General features: G+C 29.3%; 1 protein-coding gene across 1 annotated transcript; it reads left to right on the top strand.

Annotated features, from left to right (window-relative positions):
* Positions 1 to 9434: 9434 nt before the first annotated feature.
* ALDH2C4 (aldehyde dehydrogenase 2C4) lies at positions 9435 to 13047 on the top strand. Its single transcript, XM_039023831.2, has 9 exons — positions 9435 to 9694; positions 9808 to 9950; positions 10569 to 10952; positions 11181 to 11270; positions 11770 to 11943; positions 12020 to 12157; positions 12235 to 12372; positions 12467 to 12528; positions 12617 to 13047. Exons 1-9 carry the CDS (start codon positions 9583 to 9585, stop codon positions 12888 to 12890), a joined length of 1515 nt encoding a protein of 504 aa, XP_038879759.1. The 5' UTR covers positions 9435 to 9582; the 3' UTR covers positions 12891 to 13047.
* Positions 13048 to 21494: the final 8447 nt, after the last annotated feature.

The raw sequence follows: 21494 nt of genomic DNA, 5'->3' as shown, positions 1-21494 counted from the left end.
TGAGTTGTTGTTATATTGTTTAGGTTCTATCAGTATAATATACCATTTAATTTATTTTCAATTGAAATCTCTCAAGTCCAAATTTTTGCTCCTTTTTACTTTCTCAATAATCATCATCCCTTTTCACAAAATAAACGTTATTATATTCGATTAAATGTATTTATTTAGACTAAAGTGAAGCAATATGTATTTGTTTAGACTTAAAAGCAAAAAAGCAAAAAAGCAAAAACAGAAAAAAAATGTGAGTTTAATGAAAAAGTGCCCAAGTGTGTTAGTCATCACAAGATCTATGATTAAAATTTCTTCTCCTTTATTATACTAAAGAAATAAATGAAATAAAAAATTGAAAGATGAAATTCAGAGTTTAATTTAAGTCAATTTATACTGAAAATTTATATTAGTCTTTGATTTTGAATCAAATCATATGTCCAAATGAAAATTTATATATAAATAAATCATTTTAAATAAATTTATATACATTTAAATTCAATAGAAGCCAAAAGAAAAAAAGAAATCAAAAGGTTTATTCGCTTAAACTCTGATAGTATAGATTATTTTGTTACGAAAAATATTTAAGTGTATTTGGTGTTGTGCTCATCTTTAGTGCAATCCATCGAATAGTCCAATCATAATTTATTCGATGGCAAATATATTTTTTCTTTTTTAAAAAATATTAATTTTTTTTTTCCTATGTGATAGAATGAACCTTTTGAAAGATAGGTTCACATTCGCTCTAGAGTGCAATCACATATTACTCTTTGGTTAATCACAATAAGAATATCATTAGGTCTTAATATAACTAAAATTGTTCTACAAATATTGATTTTTAATTCTGAATATGGTTTAATTTAATAAATAAATAAACAATTTAATTATTTTACTATTTTTTTGAACATTGCGATAGAAACATCTTTGAATATCCATGAAAATAACATAATAATTAAAATTTTTATTCATGTTCTCAAAAAAAGAATAATTTTTTTTTTATTCAAAGAGTGTAGGTATAAATATATTTTGAATTAAATCCTCACTTGTTTACGGTAAATGGTTTAATTTAATTTAAAAAGTGAAAACAAATAAATATAATTTTTAATTAAAGCCAAATTTGCTTGCGATAAATGTAATCAAACAATGGGAATCGAACTTTGTGGGATTCACCTCATCATAATTGATTGTATTTGCAGATATTTCTACTCTGAGTTTGAAGACCACCTGTTTTTGCAACTAATTTCTGAAACAACTCTATTTTTATATTTAATCCCAAAATATCCATTCATTACGGGAACCCATACTTTACTTTTGGAAAAAAAATTTAATTATTTTAAATTAATTAAGAGACCTTAGCACAAAAGATAAAAGAAAAAATAGTGTCTTTCAAATATAGTAAAATGAATTAAAATATTCACAAATATAATAAAATGTCACAATCTATCAACCATCTATCAATGATAGACTACTATCATCTATCACTCATAGATATTCATAAACGGTGACATTTTTCTATATTTGAAAATATTTTTAGTAGTTTTGCAATTTAAAATAATTTTTCAAAAAAAATAAGTATTTAGTGAAAAATCGAAGTTAAAAGCGTAAATTTTGAAATTTGGAGATCAAATTGAAACAAACTCAAATCTCAAGATTAAAATTATAACATGTTGAAACATAGAGACTAATTAAATTGAAATCAACTCAAAACGTAAGGATTAAATGTGTAACATTTTGAATCCTAATAACCAAATGGAAACTAGACCCAAAATCTTGGAACCAAACAATATATATATAACTTTATTCACCTTACACCATTTCCCCTTTCTCTTACTCTAGCATAATATTGATCTCCTCTTCTCCTCTCTAGTGAAATAAAATAAAATAATTATAATAATAGAACTCTTAGAACATATTTGATAACAATTTTATTTCTAGTTTTTAATAAAAAGAAAAATGTATGTTTGTTTTCTCCCATTCTTTTACCATGTTTTTTACTTTTTTCTTTTTTTTAAATAACATTTGAATTCTTAGTCAAAATCTAAAAGTATAAACAAATTTTCTAAGTTTTAAGATTTTGGCTTTTTTTTAAAAGATACTTGTAGAACAATAGATGACGTAACATAAAAACTTGAGATGAAAGTAGAGTTTATAAGTTTAACTTTTTCTTTGCAAAGATATTATAACTAAAGTGTGGGGTGGGAGAATCGATCTTCTAATCTCGGTGTTAATAGTACAGACACTATGTCAATTGAGCTACACACTTTAAAATTTAATTTTAGAAAGAAAATCAAATGAAGTGTTAGTTACTTTGCCAAATACTTCTCTTATTTCGTTTCTTTCATTTTACCTCTTTTTCCTATTTTTGTTTACAAATCTTTTGTGCAAAAATTCCCAAAATCATCTTAATTGATTTGAAATTAAAGATTTGCAAAAATGGTGTTAAATCAATATAATTACATTGTAGTGGTTCGAGTAGAGGTAAATTAAATTTTATAACACCTAACAGTTAACTTGAGTAAGTGGCTCTTATCCTTGCAACAAACCCTGACAAATTCAATTTATTTTGTATCAAGGGATGAAGTGAGAATGTGGAGAGAGTTGAAGAAAATGTGATTTGAAAGAAAGAGAAAGGGACAAGTAATCTATGGTTTTCAATAGTGGATGCACCAAAAAAAAAACTCTTTCCCAATGCTTAAAATCGTCGAAAAATAGTAAAAAAATATGTCGGAAGTTTGGTCGGGATATGCCCGTTGAGAGAACATCTCCTGATGCGGCAACATATAGTGTGGAGAGTTGATATAAACTCTCGACGCGTGTCTATACATGCGTCGAGTGTTTTAGATCTAAGCCATCGGGAGAGCTAAGAACTCCCAACGTTTTTCATCGGGAGATAGTCATTTTTTTAATTTTTAATTTTTAATTTTTTTTTTGTTTTAATTTGATCTGAATAACATAAAATGTATAACATTATTAAATAAATAAAAAAGATTCACATAAAGAATAAAACAAGCAAACAAAATCGATAGTATTCTTTATTACACAAAAGAGAGAAAAGTTGGCAAAATGGTCTACAAAAGAAATATGTGTTGATAAATACATAGAATAAAGAACTCTCAATATCGTCTCCAATACATCATCTCCAACACAGCATCTCCAACAATATTTCCAACATCATCTCCAAACAGTCCTACAAAACAAACAAAAATCATAAGGTGAATCCTACAATCCTACAAAACAAAGAAAATCCTACAATCCTAAAAATAAAGAAAATCCTACAATCCTATCAACATGCTTCCAAGACTACATGTTCTCAACCTTAAACCTCCACAAACACACAATGACCACAAGTTCAACTTCGAAAGAATAACTAATCCCACACAATATTCAAAATTCATAAATTTTCACAAACAAACAAAGTCATAAGATGAATCCTATAATCCTACAAAATAAAAAAAATCAACACACTTCCAAAACAATATATTCTCAACCTGAAACCTCCACAAACACACAAAAATCACAAGTTGAACTCCAAAATAAAGATAACTAATCTCAACCACCCACAAGTTGAACACCAAAAGAAAGATAACTAATCTCAACCCATCCCACACAACTAGGAATGACAACGGGGTCGGGACAAGGCGAGGATGCACTCCCCATCCCCGTCCCATTCCCCATTTTGAGGAGTCAAGATCGGGGTCGGGGAATCTTCGTTCAGGGATTTGGGTCCCCACGGGGAAAAATCCCCACTTTTTATTTTATTATTTAAAATTAACTAAATTTAATATTTATATTGAAATTGTAAATTTTATATAGGAAATTGGTATTATTGTTACATATAGTTATTTAAATTAAACATTACATGTTTTTTTTATTATAAATTAATAAAAATTAAATTTATTATATTAGATTTTTAAAATTAAAAAAGAAAAAAAAAACTGAAACACACTGTTTCAGTAATTATTATTATATATAATAACAATTATAAAAAAATTGGGGTGGGGACGGGGAACGGTTTTAAGGTTTGGGACGGGGCGAGGATCCCCTCCCCATCCCCACCCCGTCCTCGACCGAGGACCCGATTTAAATCCCCAGTTTGACCTCCATCCCAAATCAAACCAGAGATTCTCTGTCCCGATTGGGTCGGGGACCCACAGGGACCCAACCCCGTGGGGAATTTTGCCTACACACAACATTCAAAATTCATAAACTTCCACAAATAAACAAAAAAAATCCAAGTTGAACTTCAAAACAAGTATAATTAACCTCAACTCACCCCAAACATTCAAATTTCATAAATATCCACAAACACACACAAAACTCTAGAAAACACATCAAAATCCAGTTGTTTAGCTACTATAACTACATGATAGCTAACAATTCATGATTATAAAGCTATTAGTAAGACATAACTACTTTAATACCATAACTATATGATAACAACATATTAGGCAACTAAATAATGAAATAATCATACCTAATTCGATGACCCTTCTCTCTGTGATCATATCATATCTTCAATCATTTTTTTTTTCTTCATTTCTTCCATTTTTCTTGCATGATTCTCTCTCATTTATTTTTAATGTTTTGCACATATTAATTAAGTTGTTAGTACGAGTGACTAAACTTACAAATGAAAAAAAAATGAAAAAAAACAAAATTGATTACTCGTGCATCCTTAACTGTCTGATTCACGAACTTGCCACCTTTAGAATGTGTTTCTTTAAATAGGTCAACACGTCGTACTTCTCGACCTTGTTTTTCCTGCCGCTCAGATTGAATTTGCAAGAACGACTTTGACCTACCTACGTGGTCGAACGGTAATTTCTCTCTATTCTTCCTATTTGTCTCCTAAATTTCCTACATTCGAACAAAAAAATATTAAAATGATATTCCATAATAGTAAATGAAATAAATGATAGACATCCTTAATTATTATAACCTGAAATTCTTTACGTTGAAAATGGTCACATAAAAAATGTCAATCTTCTGGCCTATCTTAAGCCAGTTAGGTGGGTTAGCACGTGCTTGTTGAAGGTTACTACATTTTCTATAATGTCTGTGCAAATCTGCTCTGAATTCTTTGAACGAGTTTTGCATTTGATGTTTGATAAAATTATAAAGTGTTTGATCAAATAAATCAAGCATAAAATGAGGCTACAAAAGAATTAAGGAATAATTAGCATATATGATGTGTATGACAATCTAAAAGAACAAACTTATACACTTACCAACAATTGATTCTTAGTCGATTCTACAAATTCATTTGGAACGTCAACGAAAGTACCACATCGTATTGGAAATGCAGATCTGACGGCGACATCAATCGCATTACTAAATCGTACAGAATGTTGACAAATTAACTTATTTTTCCTTTCTTTGATTACGATTGGAATTCTCCCATATTTTTTAAACGTATTTTTCCAATTTGATGTTCCGCGAATGCTCGTGTTTCCTTCAAGTGGATGGAGAGCTACTATTTGAGAAATAAAAATTTAAAACAATTTAGGATATATTTTAGTCAATAGAATATGTGTATGGATACTAAACTATTTTCATCATCAAAACTCATCTTATTGATTAAAGAGAAAATGACGTTACAAAAATTTGATTATTCAATATTATTTGAGGAACAAAACATTTCAGTTTAAACAATACGTTTAAATGTTAGACTACAATAAATGAAATTAAGACTTAAGCATCCTTGATTAGTTTTAATAATGGTGAACAACACTCAAAGATTCAAGAACAAATTCAAAATAGAGATGTGTTTGATAATTTTATTTTGTTTGATTAAGATGTAATTAAAGAATGTACAAAATGTGATTCAATAATATTTAATATGTTGTTATTGAGGGTGTTTATGACATTTGTAAATTATTAATTAATATTTATTTTATTTAATTTTCTTTTTTAGTATTGTTTAATTTGCTAATTATACAATTCTAAAATGTTTGATTTGATTCTCCTGAAATTCCACTTATAATACAAGTGTGTTCAAATAAAAGGTTAACAACTTATTAAAAAATATGATAAGAAAGCACACCTAACTTTTAAAAAACGAAAAGCCAAAAAATAAAAAATAAAATATAAAATATAAAATAAGTAATTAAAGGAAAATTAAGATAATCGGTAAAACAAGTAAGAAATTTGCTTATGAAAATTTGGACAACCAAGCCAAGATTATTAATAAATAAATGTGTTTAAAATTTTAAATTAATTGAAATGCCTATTTATTTGAATAAATAATTAAAAATTAAATAAAGAAATAAATATAGTTTATTTGCTTCTTTTTTTTGGATTTTTCTTCCAAACTCAAATTTAATACCAGACACAAATTATATCTTTTAATCATTTTTTTAGGAAGGAAAAATAATTATCAAATAAGAACGTAAACAAATAAATAAACTCTAAATTGGTCAAGATTAAGTCCTACAAATGAAGAGAAGGAACAAAATATCCATAAAATATAGGACAACTATTGAGCTACATTTTAAAAAGACAAAAATAATTATAAAGACAACAATTTCTTTTGCTTTTTTCTCTTTTCTTTCTCATCGATAAAAAGGACGATACATATTTAGCAAACAAAAAATACAAAAAAAAAAAAAAACTGCAACAAAAATAAAACAATATTTTCCACATAGCCAAATCTAATCTTCCTTATTCATCCCCATACCATTGTTCTTTCTTCAACATTCAAACCCTTTTCCCCTTATTTCACTATCAAAATTCCTAAACAAACCCTGATTTCACCATCAAAATACTTTAAACACAACCATGAAAGAGAGAGAGATTAGATGACGACGACGAAAGGGGATTTCAAAGAGGTAGATGAAGTTCGACAGTGGCACAATGTTCGATATGCTTTGACGACGGCAAGCTAATCGATAATGTGAGGAGATTTGCATTCAGACAAAGGGGAGAGGCAGAAGACGAAATCGAATTCGAGGAGGAGGGGTTTCATATATGATATATTAGGGTTACTAACTCCTGATAGATATTATGCAGTTGTCGGGAGTTAGTACTAACTCCCAACGCTTAAGACTACTTGTCGAGAGATATGCACGTATCTCCCGACTATGAGGAAGAGTTGTTGAGAGTTATGCATAACCCCCGACGTAAAATTAGCTCGTCGGAAGTTATGCATCACTCTCGAAGATTGTTGTATGACATCTGGAGATATTATCTCTGGATGATTGTACTCTCGATGGTTGTTTTTAGCATCAAGAGATCATTTTTTCTTTGTGATGGGGCTGCTCAAAAGTGTTAGTAGTCATAAAATCCAGAACCTATTTCTTGTGTCGTGGAAACCACTGCCCTGAAAGCAAATTTGACAAGACCGCGATGCAAATCATTCTTATCAGTTGCTCTCCAAGGTTAACACAATTCCTTCTTCAGACATGCACTCATTGGTCGGAGGGTTGGAACATAGTGAGAGAAGTTAGTTTGCTCAGAATCGGAGAAGAAGAAAGGAAACGAAACCAAGGATGCAAAAAGTTTGTTTTTTCAGATCTAAGACCTTTGATTTTATAAAGCCATGAAGAAGAAAAAAAGCTCAATGAAAATAAAATATTTGAAAAAAATAAAGTCAAATATGGAAAGAATAATTGTACCATTAAAACCCCTAGACGGGAGCGTTTAAGATTTTATGAAAAAATTTAAACAAAAAGAAATAAAAGTATTTCTTTTTTTTTTTTCGTGTAAGCGTGGTTGTCGGAGCTCGAGCCTGATCGTCCAATCGGACAAGCAACGACGGCGACGACACGCACGTGTTGAAAAAGGCCCCTTACTCCCACTCTATCCACTTTTACAAGTCTCTAGAAGTGGTTTTCTATATGTACCCTCTACTCACTCCGTAATTCTCCAATGTTGGACAAGTGAAAGGTGCTATGTGCCTTTGTGGGCCTTAGACTTAAGGTTTATGTGGATCATTCTCAATGGTCCCCCACAAATAACCTACAAGCATTGAAATATGATAGAAAAAAGAAAGTGATTCTGAGCAATAGAATGATAGTAAACTTAACCATCAATATCTTGTGATTTGAAACGATGCACAGTGAAGTAGGGCAATAACTGCATTCATAAAAGTGAGTTACCTCTTGAACATTTGTGAATTCTGGTTGAGACCCCCACAACACGTTTCAATCCTTTTGATATCCCTATTGATTCCGTGATAAAATCATGCTTAAAATGTCATTTGGGTTATTCATATAGAACCTTGGGTCATCGTGAAAGCTCTAGAAAGAGACCATCAAACTCATTCATAGAAGGCAGCCTACACCTTCACTTTCACGTTATTAGTTATTGCATTTTTTATTTATATTTATTATTGAATTTCTTATATTTGAAAAAAAATCAATATTTAAATCTGTTGAGGGTAGTTCAAGGTAAGGCTTAAAGCTCCAGAGCGAGCAAGCCCATAGGGTGTAGAGAGAATGCAACACATCCCAAAAGAGAAATGTCAGTGTCTCGAGGTTTGAACTGGCCACCTAGCCGATGAATATATATCAATTGAAAAATAATTAAGGCGGGTCTGGACTGGAACCCTACAACTTAGAACACTAGGAATGTCTCTAACACCATTGTCGTCACATGTAACCAAAGACGTGTGTCAAAGGACAAGTTTATAAATACCCCATTTGACCACCCCAAAGAGGAGAATAAATAGTCTGAAAATGAGAGACCCAACCTTACTTCTTTTTGTGCTTAGCTAAGTTAGCCACTCCTTGTTTTAATTTCAGCATCAGAGTGCAATAGGCTCGACACAACACCGGTTCTAAGACCTCTAATGCAGGTAAGTTGGGAGAATATTGAGAATAGACCAGGGAGAAGCGTGCCAGAAGTCAAGGCCATTGGACACTTGTAGTGAAGCGCAATGCGGACGAGATTCAAGCGCCAACCAAATATATAAAAATGCATAAATTAAAAAAATAGATCTTCATTAAATTCAAATTTCAATTGCCAAAGTGAACTTAGCTTAATAGTAATTTGCATGACCTTTTTCTCCTAGAAGTCGAAGATTCAACTTCCTATTCCATAGTTGATGTACTAAAATAATTTGAAATTCAATTTTATTGTAAAAATAAATAAAAATTATTTTAAATGACAAAACTATAAAAAAAAAAAATGTTTACAAATAATAACAAAATATCAGTCTATCTGCGATAGATTGTAATAGACTACTATCTCTATATATCATAATATCATGACACGTATAGATAATAAAATTTTATTATATTTATAAATATATAGATTCATTTTTCTATATTTGAAAATAGTCCTAAAATATATGTAAGAGTTCATTTTCAATCTAGTCAGCTAAGATCTATTAAGACACCTTAATAATTATTATTGGTACCTTTATGGCAAGGATAGATTTTTCTTTTTTTCCCTTAAAAAAATAATTAAAGTCGGCGTTGAAATTTAATTTGATGAAAGTAACCCACATGGGGAGCGTAGAAATGTTGGACTACTTCATTTTCATACCGGTCCAGATTTTGCTATATAAACCGTCTTCTGTTTCCCTATGAAAATGCAAACAACACCCTTTCCCTTAAAACATCTCTTTTTCCGTTCACAAAATCTCACTCCCCTATGGACCATAATAGTAATCGCTGCAACGGCAATTCTGATTCCCATCTCAAAATACCTAAAATCAAGTTCACAAAGCTCTTCGTCAATGGACAATTCGTTGACTCCATTTCAGGTATTATATTTATATATCTCCCTTTTTCCTTTACACCCCAAAAAAAAACCCAGAAAACCCGTTTCAAATTTATTAAAAAAAGTTCAATCTTTGATATTTGGTGTTGTTCATAGGGAAAACTTTCGAGACCATAGATCCAAGAACTGAGGAGGTTATTGCCACGGTCGCCGCCGGGGACAAAGAAGACGTCGATCTGGCCGTGAAAGCCGCCCGTCAAGCCTTCGATCATGGCCCTTGGCCCCGCATGTCCGGCGCCGTATGTGTTTCTATTTTTATCCTCCTCAAAATTCATTTAAATTTATAGCCTTTTTCTCCCCAAAGTACTAATTAATAGCTCTTTTTTTAGTAGACACAAAAAGTTTAGATTTTTTTTTTTAAAAAAAGGAAACAAAGGATAAATAACATATTAATGAGTTTTAGCATAAATTTATATAAATAATTATTAAAAAAATTATAGAAGAAATGATTTTTGCATCTAATCTCATACTCTGTTCTCTCTTCTCTTATAAAAAAAAATCATTTTTAGTTAATTTTAAAATTATCATGTGATCACGGTAGGTAGATGTAGTTGCACCACACCTAATAGTTTTGAGATAAAGTTGTAAGCTTATATCGGTGGAAATAAGTCGGCATAATCTAATAATCTTAGGCTTACAGGCCATATCGTTATCGGTTTAACTACTCTGACATTATTTCGACGCCATTAACGTGGGATTATCTGACAATGACAACTTGTGTAAACTACGAGAAAACAAAATCATGTTTACTGAGTGATTTTTTCCCCTTTATTTATTTAATTGTTTTACCTCTGATTATAATCGATAAAAAAAGAAAATGAAATTAATGTTTTGGATTTTTCGGTAATTACGTGCAGGAGAGGGGGAGGATTATGATGAAACTAGCGGACTTGATAGATGAACACATGGAGGAACTGGCAGCGTTGGATACGATCGACGGTGGAAAATCGTTTCTGTTGGGAAAAATCGTGGATATACCGGGAGCTGCAAATACACTTCGGTACTACGCAGGTGCAGCGGATAAATTCCACGGCGAGGTATTGAAAATGGCAAGACCGCTTCACGGTTACACGTTACTTGAACCGATTGGAGTGGTGGGCCACATCATACCGTGGAATTTTCCGACGACCATGTTTTGGCTGAAAGTCAGCCCGGCGTTAGCCGCCGGTTGTACCATGATCGTCAAGCCCGCCGAACAGACGCCCCTCTCCGCCCTCTTCTACGCCCATCTCGCCAAACTGGTCCGTCATCTTTTCTCTTGTGAAAATAATTATTTAATTAATTATACACCAAATTATTTTTTTGGCGTTTTCTATTTTTTTAATAATAATAGCCTTTTGTCTTGTTGGCTAGCATATGTGGACTTTTCTAGTCCAATTATATAGTTTCCCAGAACGTGTATGTTTTTTTAATCTCTTTTGCTTATAATAAATTTGAATTTTTATTTTGGGTGTGTCATATTTTATTAGGCTGGTATACCAGATGGAGTACTGAACGTTGTGACTGGATATGGGCCAACCGCTGGATCAGCCGTTGCGTCCCACATGGATATTGACAAGGTAACCGAATGAAATTGGCTAATTGGAATAGATAATAATTAAGACACTGGTCGATAACGGTTTTGAATGTTTGTTTTTGAAAATTAAATTGATAGATGTTTCTTTCACCTTTAAATTTCTTCATTTCTTATTTACTTTTTATTAATAGTTTAAAAAACTAAGTCAAATTTTGAAGAAAAAAAACCGCTTTTAAAAACTTATTTTTGTTTTTGAAATATAACTAAGAATTTAGCCATTGTAGTTAAGAAAGATGTAAATCATGACAAAAAATTAGGAGAAAATTGGGTTAATTTTAAAAAACCACAAGAAAAAAAAGCAATTATCAAACAGAGTTTCGATGTATAGCAACATTTTTAATAAAATTATAAATATAACAAAATTTATAGATTATATCACATAATACAAATCTATTACAATCTAAATTTTTAGATATTTGCAAATTCCTTTGAATTATGCTATATTAGTTTCATTGATTAATTGATTTGTGTTGGTAATGCAGGTGAGCTTCACAGGATCAACCAAGGTGGGAAGGCTGGTAATGCAGGCAGCAAGTGCCAGTAATCTGAAGCAAGTCTCCTTAGAATTAGGAGGCAAATCACCCCTTCTGATCTTTGATGATGCCGACCTCGACAAAGCCATTGATCTTGCCCTCCTCGCTATTTTTTATAATAAGGTATATTAAAAGTTAAAAATCATTCTCAAACGTACATTTACTTTTACTCGAATATTAATAGGTTGAGCTTGTACAGGGAGAAATTTGTGTGGCTGGCTCCCGAGTGTTGGTTCAAGAAGGGATTTACGATGAATTTGTGAAAAAGATTACTGAAAAGGCCAAATCTTGGGTGGTGGGAGACCCTTTTGATCCTAAAGTTAACTATGGACCCCAGGTAATAATGTATATAATTCCAAAAGATTTATAGAAGAATTTCATAAAAGAAATAAATCCCAAATGAAAATAATACAGGTGGACAGAAAACAATTGGATAAAATTCTGAAATACATAGAACATGGTAAAAGAGAAGGAGCAACATTGGTTACTGGCGGCAAGCGTATAGGCGAAGTGGGATATTACATTGAGCCCACAATCTTTACAAATGTCAAGGTCTGCTCTTCATTCATCAATTTTCCTCTATTTTTTACACCATTTATTCTTTTTTATTTTCTACCATCTAACTAGATTTGATTAAATCCCTCAGGAAGACTCACTTATTGCCCAAGACGAAATATTCGGTCCAGTCCTCTCCGTCATGAAATTCAAGTAAAATCAAAATCTTTATATCAACCAGAATCAAAATTTAAAATCATAATCTATTCGCTTAAACTTTTGAATTTGTTTTGTACGACAGGACAATTGAAGAGGGAATAAGGAGTGCAAACAACACCAAATACGGGCTAGCAGCTGGCATAGTGACAAACAGCTTAGACATAGCGAACACGGTCTCGAGGTCGATCCGAGCAGGGACAATTTGGATAAATTGTTACTTTGCTTTCGACCCGAGCTGTCCATTTGGAGGGTACAAGGCGAGTGGGTTCGGTAGAGACTCTGGAATGCACGCTATCCATAAGTATCTTCAGACTAAATCTGTTGTGACTCCTTTGGTTAACACTCCTTGGCTTTGATTCATTGTGTGTGGGGACGCTATGCTACTATACTTGTTCTTTTTCCCTTTTACTTTTTTTCCTTTGTATTTAGTAATAATGCACGCACACCTTGTTCATTTTTTTATCTCTTTCAAATATATGTGCAAATAAATTAATTACTAGTTTATAACTACAACTTTGGTGCCTCCCTTTTTTTACTCTTAGAAATGACCCTTTAAAATTTCTATTTTAGTTCACTAATTAAACTAAATCTTTTCTATTCTGTATCCAAGTGTTTATTTGGACAATACTTATTAAATACTAAAATGAAAAGAATTTTAAGTGTTAGGCTTATTAGACAGAAAATTATGTGTGGTTACAACATATGTAATCAAACAAATTAGTAAGAACTAAATGAAAAAAAAGAGTTATGCTCAATTTATATAGTGTATTAGTAACTATAAAATCTATGGCTCAAATTTTCCTAACTCCAATTGTATTAAAAAAGGTGAAAAAGATAGGATAATTACAATAAATAGTACTTTTAAAGCTAATATTAAGTGTATAACAACATTTTAAAAGAATTATAAATCTAGGGAAATCTAACTCTATTGTTGATAGACTCCTATCCGTAATATAGTCTATCATTGATAGACTTCAAGAATATCTAAAATTTTTCTATACTTTCAAATTCTTTTGCATTGTATTATATCTACTAATACTTTATCTTCTATATTTGCAATCGCCTAAAAAAATAGTCTTTGAAAAAAAAAAAACTCAAAATTTTTAGCCCACCTAATTATCCAACATATTTTATGGACACTTATGTATTCATTGATAAAACAAATTGAACAATCTTTTGGTGCATCCCTATGCATTATCCAACTCACATTAAAATGAAATGAAATATTAAAAATATATATATATATATATAAGAAATATTTGTTGCATGAAAAATTATGATTAGACAATTGGGTGAAATGCACAAATATAAGTACACTTAAGATGTATTTAAGTATTTAGCGATACTGGTAATTGGTAGCATGGTGCAAAATTTTAATTGAAATCTGGAATTTTGAGATTTCAATGACCTTGAAATTTTGGTAAGGAAAATTTTGTTTTTCCCCATTTCGATTAAATTTTGAGAATATTTTGATTGATTTATTTTTTTCTTAGAAATTAGCTTGTTATCTCTTCCAATTTTTTTAGTTTACGGTCCTAATTACAAGCAATTATATAGTTTTATACAACAATATATAGTTTCACATGATAATGATTAAAAAAAAAAAATGAAGCTTTGTCAATGTACTACTTTTTCTAATTTCCAACTTTTCTCACTTTTCAACTTTATTTTCAATTCAAATTTTTCATTTTCAAAGAAATTGAATTTGAAAAAAAAAAAACTACAAAAAAGAATGTACATTTATTTTTAACCTGAAAATTTTTTCATTCAATTTTCACATTAACATTTCACCTCAAAATTGAATCATTGTGAGTTGTTTTTTCTACTATCTAAAACTTTTATTTTTCACATAATTTCATCTAAGTATCGATAAACTTTATATCATTTTGTAATTGATTTTCAATTTTTTTAAATTTACTCTATGAAAATGATGATTAAAAATAATCCATCATAATCTCACTAAATTGTAATCAAAATTTCAATAACCAATTATAATAATTTTTTGAAATTTTCTCAAGATCCATATTTCGAACTGCAGCGAGTAGAAAGAGCGACGTCCTAAATAATTATTGCCACTTGCAATTATGGCAGTGACTGTATGTGAAGCAAACTCTGCCAACATGTTTTGTTTTGTTTGTATTATTTGCTCATTTCATCTCCATACAATTAGTTCTATGCACCTTTTCCTTCTAGAAACGAATGTTATCATTTTTGTTTACTGTTTTTCATTTTTCATCTTTTTCAATAAAGCAAATTGAAGTTGTGTTTAGTAGCTAAAAAGAAAAACTAATTTTGGATTGTATTCTTTATAAATTAAAATTAATTTTGTAAAATCTAATATATTCTCCCCAAAACCAATTTCTATATCCTAAAATTTAAATTTGATTAGTTCAATGCAACCAAATTTTTCTTTAAACAATATCATTTTTTTTATAAAAGAGTGAAAATATTTATCTTATAATTAACAAATAATTTTATAAAAGAAATAATATAAAGCAAACAACATATAAATTAAAGTTTCTTTTGAAAGAAAAATATAGATTAAAGTTTAAACACTATATATATATATATATATATATATATATTGAGTTTTTGGTCCTTAATCTGTAATTAGTTAATTTAGTTAATTAATGTTTTGATGATGATCAACCTACTCTTATTCACTAACAATTTTGGTGTTTTCAAACGTCCTTTGCGTATAGTTCGAAATAATGATTCTAACACAATTTGAGTAACTCAAATCAAAGTTCAAACAATAAAAATATAGTCAAAATAAAATATCATCAGAATTTAGCTTCTTCTCTCCCTTTTATCTAGTTTTCTAGTGATTGGATTGCGATTGTGGAAGTTTGTTTGATAAAATATCATCTGAATTTAATTTAGGAAATGAGTGTATTCAAGTGTATCAACATTAAAAACGAGTGCATCATTATAAAATATATCAATAGTATAACTAGTCAAATGTATCAACAATATAAACAAGTATATTATTATCAAGTATATCAATAATATATCAATCAAGTGTATCAACAGTATAAAGATGTATATCGTTATAAAGCATATCAACAATATGTTAGTCAAGTATATTCTCAATATATGTGAGTGTAGTATTATAAAGTATATCAACAATATACCAGTCAAGTGTACCGATAATATTAACGTATATATTATCATATCAATAGTATATGTCAATTAAGTGCATCAACAATATAAATGGATGTGTCACTACAAAGTATAAGTCGGAAAATATTATACTTACTGCATTCATCAATTTTTTCTCTTTCTTTGTTTTCTTTTCCCCTTCTTTTTGAAGTATATTTGATGGAGATGGAGATGGAAAGTATATTGACGGAAGAACCGTGGAAAGATTTAGAAAGCTTGGGAAGAAGATAAAATGATGAAAAGTTTGGGAAGAAGACAAAATGGTGGAAAATTGGGAAGATGGAAAGTGAAAAGTTTGGGAAGAAGACAAAATGACTGTTAATTTCTGATTTAATTTAAAGTGAAATTATTTGCATAAAATTCTTCTCTAAGTTACTTGTTAGTAAAAAATCTATTAATTCGTTTAATTTGGCCTCTGTTAGAATTTTTTTTAGGAATAATCAAGTAAATAATAGTAATTATATTATCATTTGAAAAAATAGCAAAATATTATAGCAAAACGTATGGAGATCATGTGAGTCAAATTTTTGAAAATCTTAAAATGCCCTTATCGTCTCTTTTAATTGCAGTATAATTAATCCGACATCTGTATTAATGAGACTATAATTAATTCAACTATATATTCCAGCAAACTTTCAACGCCGACTAACTTGGTTATTTCAAGTGGATAATCATCCTGAAATCTCGCGATTTTAGCCGTTGTTATGAATTTATGTATCAAATTTAATACTTATTTTGAATTTTCAAATTTTCTACAACAACTAATTTTAAAATTTTCGTTTGAAATTTAAATTATCATATTATATTAATTATCCTAACAGAAATTTATTGTTTTTATTACACTTTCTATTAAACTTAATCAAGATTTACAGTTTTAAAATACCTTTGAATATTATATTTATTATTCTTTTGTTTCAAACATAAAATATTAGAATACAACACGTACCCTAGTTTTCTTCATCCTCTCAACGTTTTCTTCTTATGACTGTTAAATGACTAAGAGTTTTGTTCAATGGTAAGTGAGATGAAAATAACTACTATTATGACTTCCGATTTATTGAAGTTTCTGTTGTTTCAATCACATCTTTTAAACATCTTGTCAATCTAATCCAATCAAAGGTTTTTTTTCAACTTCTGAATGTTTTATTTCTCGGTTAGCAATGTATAGGGATGACTGCAGAAATCCTAATGTGATTAGAATTTTGGAAGACAAAGATATGAAATCCTAATGTGATTAGAATCATGGAAGACAATTGACGACAAGTCTACTTTGCTGGATAAAAGATTCGACTTAATCGGTCTCGACCAATAGTTCAAGTCGCAGAGTCTCTTCTTTCCAAAATGATTCCTATCGAGTCATTGTGAAAAGGTAGGCCACCGTATTGGTATTAACATGTTTGCTTTGGGGGTCTTATACCCACCTTGACTGATATTCGATCCAGGAAGGATGTACCATCCTCGAAAATTGTTTGTTTCTCTTCTATTCATCAGATTTCCACGATTGACATCAACACCATATCATAATTGGTTAATAATTTCAATTGACGATTTTTAATTGAGATTTTCACACTATAATCTAAATCGATTTTTTTCTTCATGAATGTAATTATTTAGATGAAGTTTTTATTAGTCTAGCCCTCACTTTCTTAACTAATATTTTTTTGTCTGAAACCAAGAAAAGTATTGTTACAGAATTTTGGGTAAGTTCAAAAATGATGTAGATGATTTGGTTAAGTGATTTTCAATTGGAGTGTAAATATCTCATTGGAAGTATCACAAAAAAACTTTCAAAAGATCTTTGATGACTACAAAACTCTCATCCAAATTACAATATAATTAATTTTTCTTTAACCCTAAAATGCCCCATCTGGATTTTCAGAATTTTGAGTAGAGGGGAGGAAATTATGGTTGTGATGATAGATTCAGAGACAGTATTCTATTCAACCACACCATTGTTGGTGAAGGAGCCGATTTCAGAGAAGAAAATGGCGGCAACTTGGTTGGAGAAGATGTTGGTGAAGCGATTAGAGCCTAGCCAACCGATAGTCTTTAGATGTTAGTTTTAGTTATAATGTAATTACCAATATTTCTTAATAAGTCATTTCATAAATTCGTTTATTCTTTTATTTTTAATTATTTTTGCCATTTTTATAAATGAAATGATGATTTGCTATTTTTACAAATGAAAAGTTAAAATCTGCTATTCTTCTCGTTAGTCCTTTTTTAATTTAGTTTAATAAATCTTATTCACTCTCTCTATGGTTGTCATATTGATTCTACATAATATATATATAAAAATATAAATTATAAAAAAAGTTATACCAATTTTGATAGCAGGTCTATTTAGTTATTGATATCACAATAATGTACTGTTAATTATCAAACATTATAATCTTCATTTTCAAGTTTAAGAAATTTACCAAACAATAATTTACTTTATTTGACAGTTATTTTTTTTATAAGCACACTTGCCAATAATTATTTTAAAAGTTACCACAATTATAAACTAAGTCTAAGTTGTAGATTTAATTAGTTAGCATGAAGAAAAAAGGCTTAGGAAATCCATGTTTGAGGTGAAGTTTTAGAACTTCTAAGTTTAGAATATTAACCATTTTTTGATAAATACTTGCAAATAATACAAATCCTAAATATAGACTATTAAAATCAGATCATCTTGTTATTTGTTAACGACATTTTAATTAACTTTTCAAACAAAAAAAAAAAAAACCGACATTTGAGTTTAAAATAAAAAATTTTGTTGGTGGCAGGGATAAGACGTGAGAAAGGGAAAAGATTTAAGTTAGATACATTTTATGAATTCTTTTTTAATCTAAGTTGTATAAAGTTCATATTACATTTTTAAAGGGATATTAGTCATGAAAATCCAATACAAAATGCACACAAGAAATATAAAGTTGAAATATGATTATTCTATAGAGCTATAAAACATTTTTTAATTAAAAAATAGTTATGAAGTAGTATAATTTAAATTCAAATGAATTGGAACAATAATATTTTTTAAATCTAAATTATTATTATTATTATTTCAAAAACAATTTATTAAACCAACTCAAGAGTTATCCCAAACGCCCACAATCTACGATATCAACCCGAATCAATTAAGAAAGTCATTCAAAAGGATTTTCAATCCATACATTGAAACATAACAGTGGACAAAAGCATGATTTGCCAGATTATGAGTTACCTTATCACATGACCTATAAATATGACTCAAGCTCGCTATTCTCATCCTTAAAATATTATTGTAAATTTCTTCCAAGATAACTCCAACAGGTAAAGAATCAAAACTGTGAGTATAAATAGTTTTTAACAATGTTAGTACATTCGATTCAATCCACACGTCACCCACACCATGATTCTCAATAAAGTAACTGGAGTTTATTTAAGTAAAGCAGTCAAATTCACAACCTAACTTAAATATTGAATAGTTAGATCACATCAAATTGCTACATTCACAGCTCCAACCTCTAAACCATGTGGTAACACCATTGTCAGATTTTTGTTGTTTTTCCAATCGATTTCAAATAAGCATTCATAATCTTCTTATTTTTGGTTTGTTCGAATCAATTATAATATTTTGTTGTTTTTCCAATCGTTTCCAAATAAGCATCCATAATCTTTGATTGTTCTTACTATGACTTTTTAACCACCAAGATTTTTTAATCGTAAGTTGGATGATACCTTGTAGAGAGCATTGTTGATTTCTCTTTAACGACTTTTTGAAGAACAATGAAGCTCAATTGAAGAATATATATGTATTTTTTAGAATGGAGATCTATGGGTAATCAAGGATCCTAACTTCAGGTTGGATTCCCTTCTTTCCAACTTTATAAATGTTTAATATCGCCATGGACCGCCCTTAGATTCGGAATTTCATTCAAAATACCCATAACCCACTATTTAGTTTAAATTTTGCAATGCACATCTTTGTGTTTTACGAGTGTACTTCCTTAATGTTTATTTTGTTTATTATGATCTTAGTGCTTTAGATTCTGGAAAAATTTAAAGGGAATAAACTTATGGAGAGAAATGACACTAATTAATATTTTTCTGTCAACCAATGTTACTTTTGCAATCGAGGGTTTCTTCGGATTTGGAGTTCGAATGAGGCTTTTGTATTTGAATCTTGAAGAATTACATTGTAATAAGTTCTTTCATGATCTAGGTTAGTTCTTTATTTTGAAAGGCTTATATCATAGTTTAGTTTGTTAGAAGGTTGAATTTATACTTTTTTAATAAAATCTATTTCAAATATCAATAAAATCTAGGTTGTTATTATTGTAAAGAATATATATATCTTTGGAATAAACTAATCATAGATGTTATTTGAGGTATTTTTGTAATCTAATAATTAGTAATTAATTAAATTAAATTTAGTTTGGTTATTTTTCATAAACTAAAAACAATGAAACTTTAAAAAAAAAAAAAAATACTATTTCCCTTGTTAGTAAATTTCATATGGATGTCCATGAATTTATCAAAGTGAAATATAGGGAGCCCATGCCCAACTCCAACATTTGGTAAGCCCAATAATTTCCTAAAGCCTTTTGCAACAGCCAACAGGCAAAGCCACGAGGTTGGGCTTTCAAGACTTCCCAGTCCCTACTCAAATTACATTTTGGGAAATTGAAGTGTAAGGCGGAATTTGAGGTTTCATTATGAAAAATGACAAAATCGTCAAGGAATAAGAATTATGGCAACTCATGTGACATGCACATAACTATGATTTTTATCCATTTTTGTTAACTTTTTACTATTTATGTAGCCCCTATTTAACCTCTAATCTCGATTATGATATTTATAAGTTCTAGTGTTTCTTTCCCAATATTTCTAATATATATGACATGTCCTCTTATTAATGGCTATAAATAAATAGTTTTTTCTTTCCATGGTTCAACAACATTTAAAAGTGAGGAGAGTCAAGATTTAGATTGTTGATAGCATCAAACTTAACTAATTGAGTCCTAATTTATCCTCAAGTTACAAATATAAATAGACTTGGTCAAAATAGCTACTTTTCTTAGATTAATTGAAAAAAATTGATATATAATCTACTTTTTTGTTTTAATCTAAAAAATAATAAAAAAAAAAAACAAAAGAAGATATAGATAATTATAAACCTTAAGAAGATCAGGAAGATCATATATAGGTGAGTATTTATGAGTGAGTTTTAAATGGTAGTGGGTGAGTTTTAATTGCTTAAAAAAAATTGTAGGGTGTGTTGAAGTACATTTTCAAGTGTTTAAATTAAAAAATAAGTTATTTTAAAAAAAAAAATAGTGTGTTTGATAACCACTCAAAATAACTTTAAATATATTTTAATCTGTTTTTATAAAAAATATTTAGATAAAAATAAATTTTTTGAAAAACATTTTTTTTGAATCAATCTAAAGGAACGAAAGAGAGAAATGAAGTTATTTATGAAGTTGATTTGAAAAGAAAAAAAAATGCTAGTAGTTGTTTTTAAATAATGGTTTTTGGATCTAGAATTTCCCAATTTAGGTTTAATTGAAAATTCACCACATAATTTCCCACGTATTGGTTGTTTTTTAAAGACTTAAATAACTATTCACATATGCCCACGTAATACTAATTGTCGTAGTTACAAAACAATGCCCATGTAGTTGTAGTTTGTTTTTAAATAATTACCCACATAAATAATTTTTTCCTTGTAGTTTTTTATAATTGTTAATTGTTAAATAAATTTAAATAAGAAAAATATCAATTTATATTCTGAGCTTTGAGGTTTGTATCTGTTTAAACCCTAAATTAATAAT

The sequence above is a fragment of the Benincasa hispida genome, chromosome 2 (assembly GCF_027475165.1).
Source record: "Benincasa hispida cultivar pf3 chromosome 2, pf3_genome.v1.1, whole genome shotgun sequence".
NCBI lineage: Eukaryota > Viridiplantae > Streptophyta > Magnoliopsida > Cucurbitales > Cucurbitaceae > Benincasa > Benincasa hispida.
Note: the sequence above shows the minus strand (reverse complement) of the source record. Positions and strands in the feature narration are given on the sequence as shown.

What these genes read in the sequence shown, in the direction of transcription:
- ALDH2C4 (XM_039023831.2), top strand. Translation starts at nt 9,583, where the DNA reads ATGGACCATAATAGTAATCGCTGCAACGGCAATTCTGATTCCCATCTC. An exon ending in GGCCCCGCATGTCCGGCGCC is followed by an intron (nt 9,951 to 10,568) that starts GTATGTGTTTCT and finishes AATTACGTGCAG; the next exon opens with GAGAGGGGGAGGATTATGAT. An exon ending in ACGCCCATCTCGCCAAACTG is followed by an intron (nt 10,953 to 11,180) that starts GTCCGTCATCTT and finishes ATATTTTATTAG; the next exon opens with GCTGGTATACCAGATGGAGT.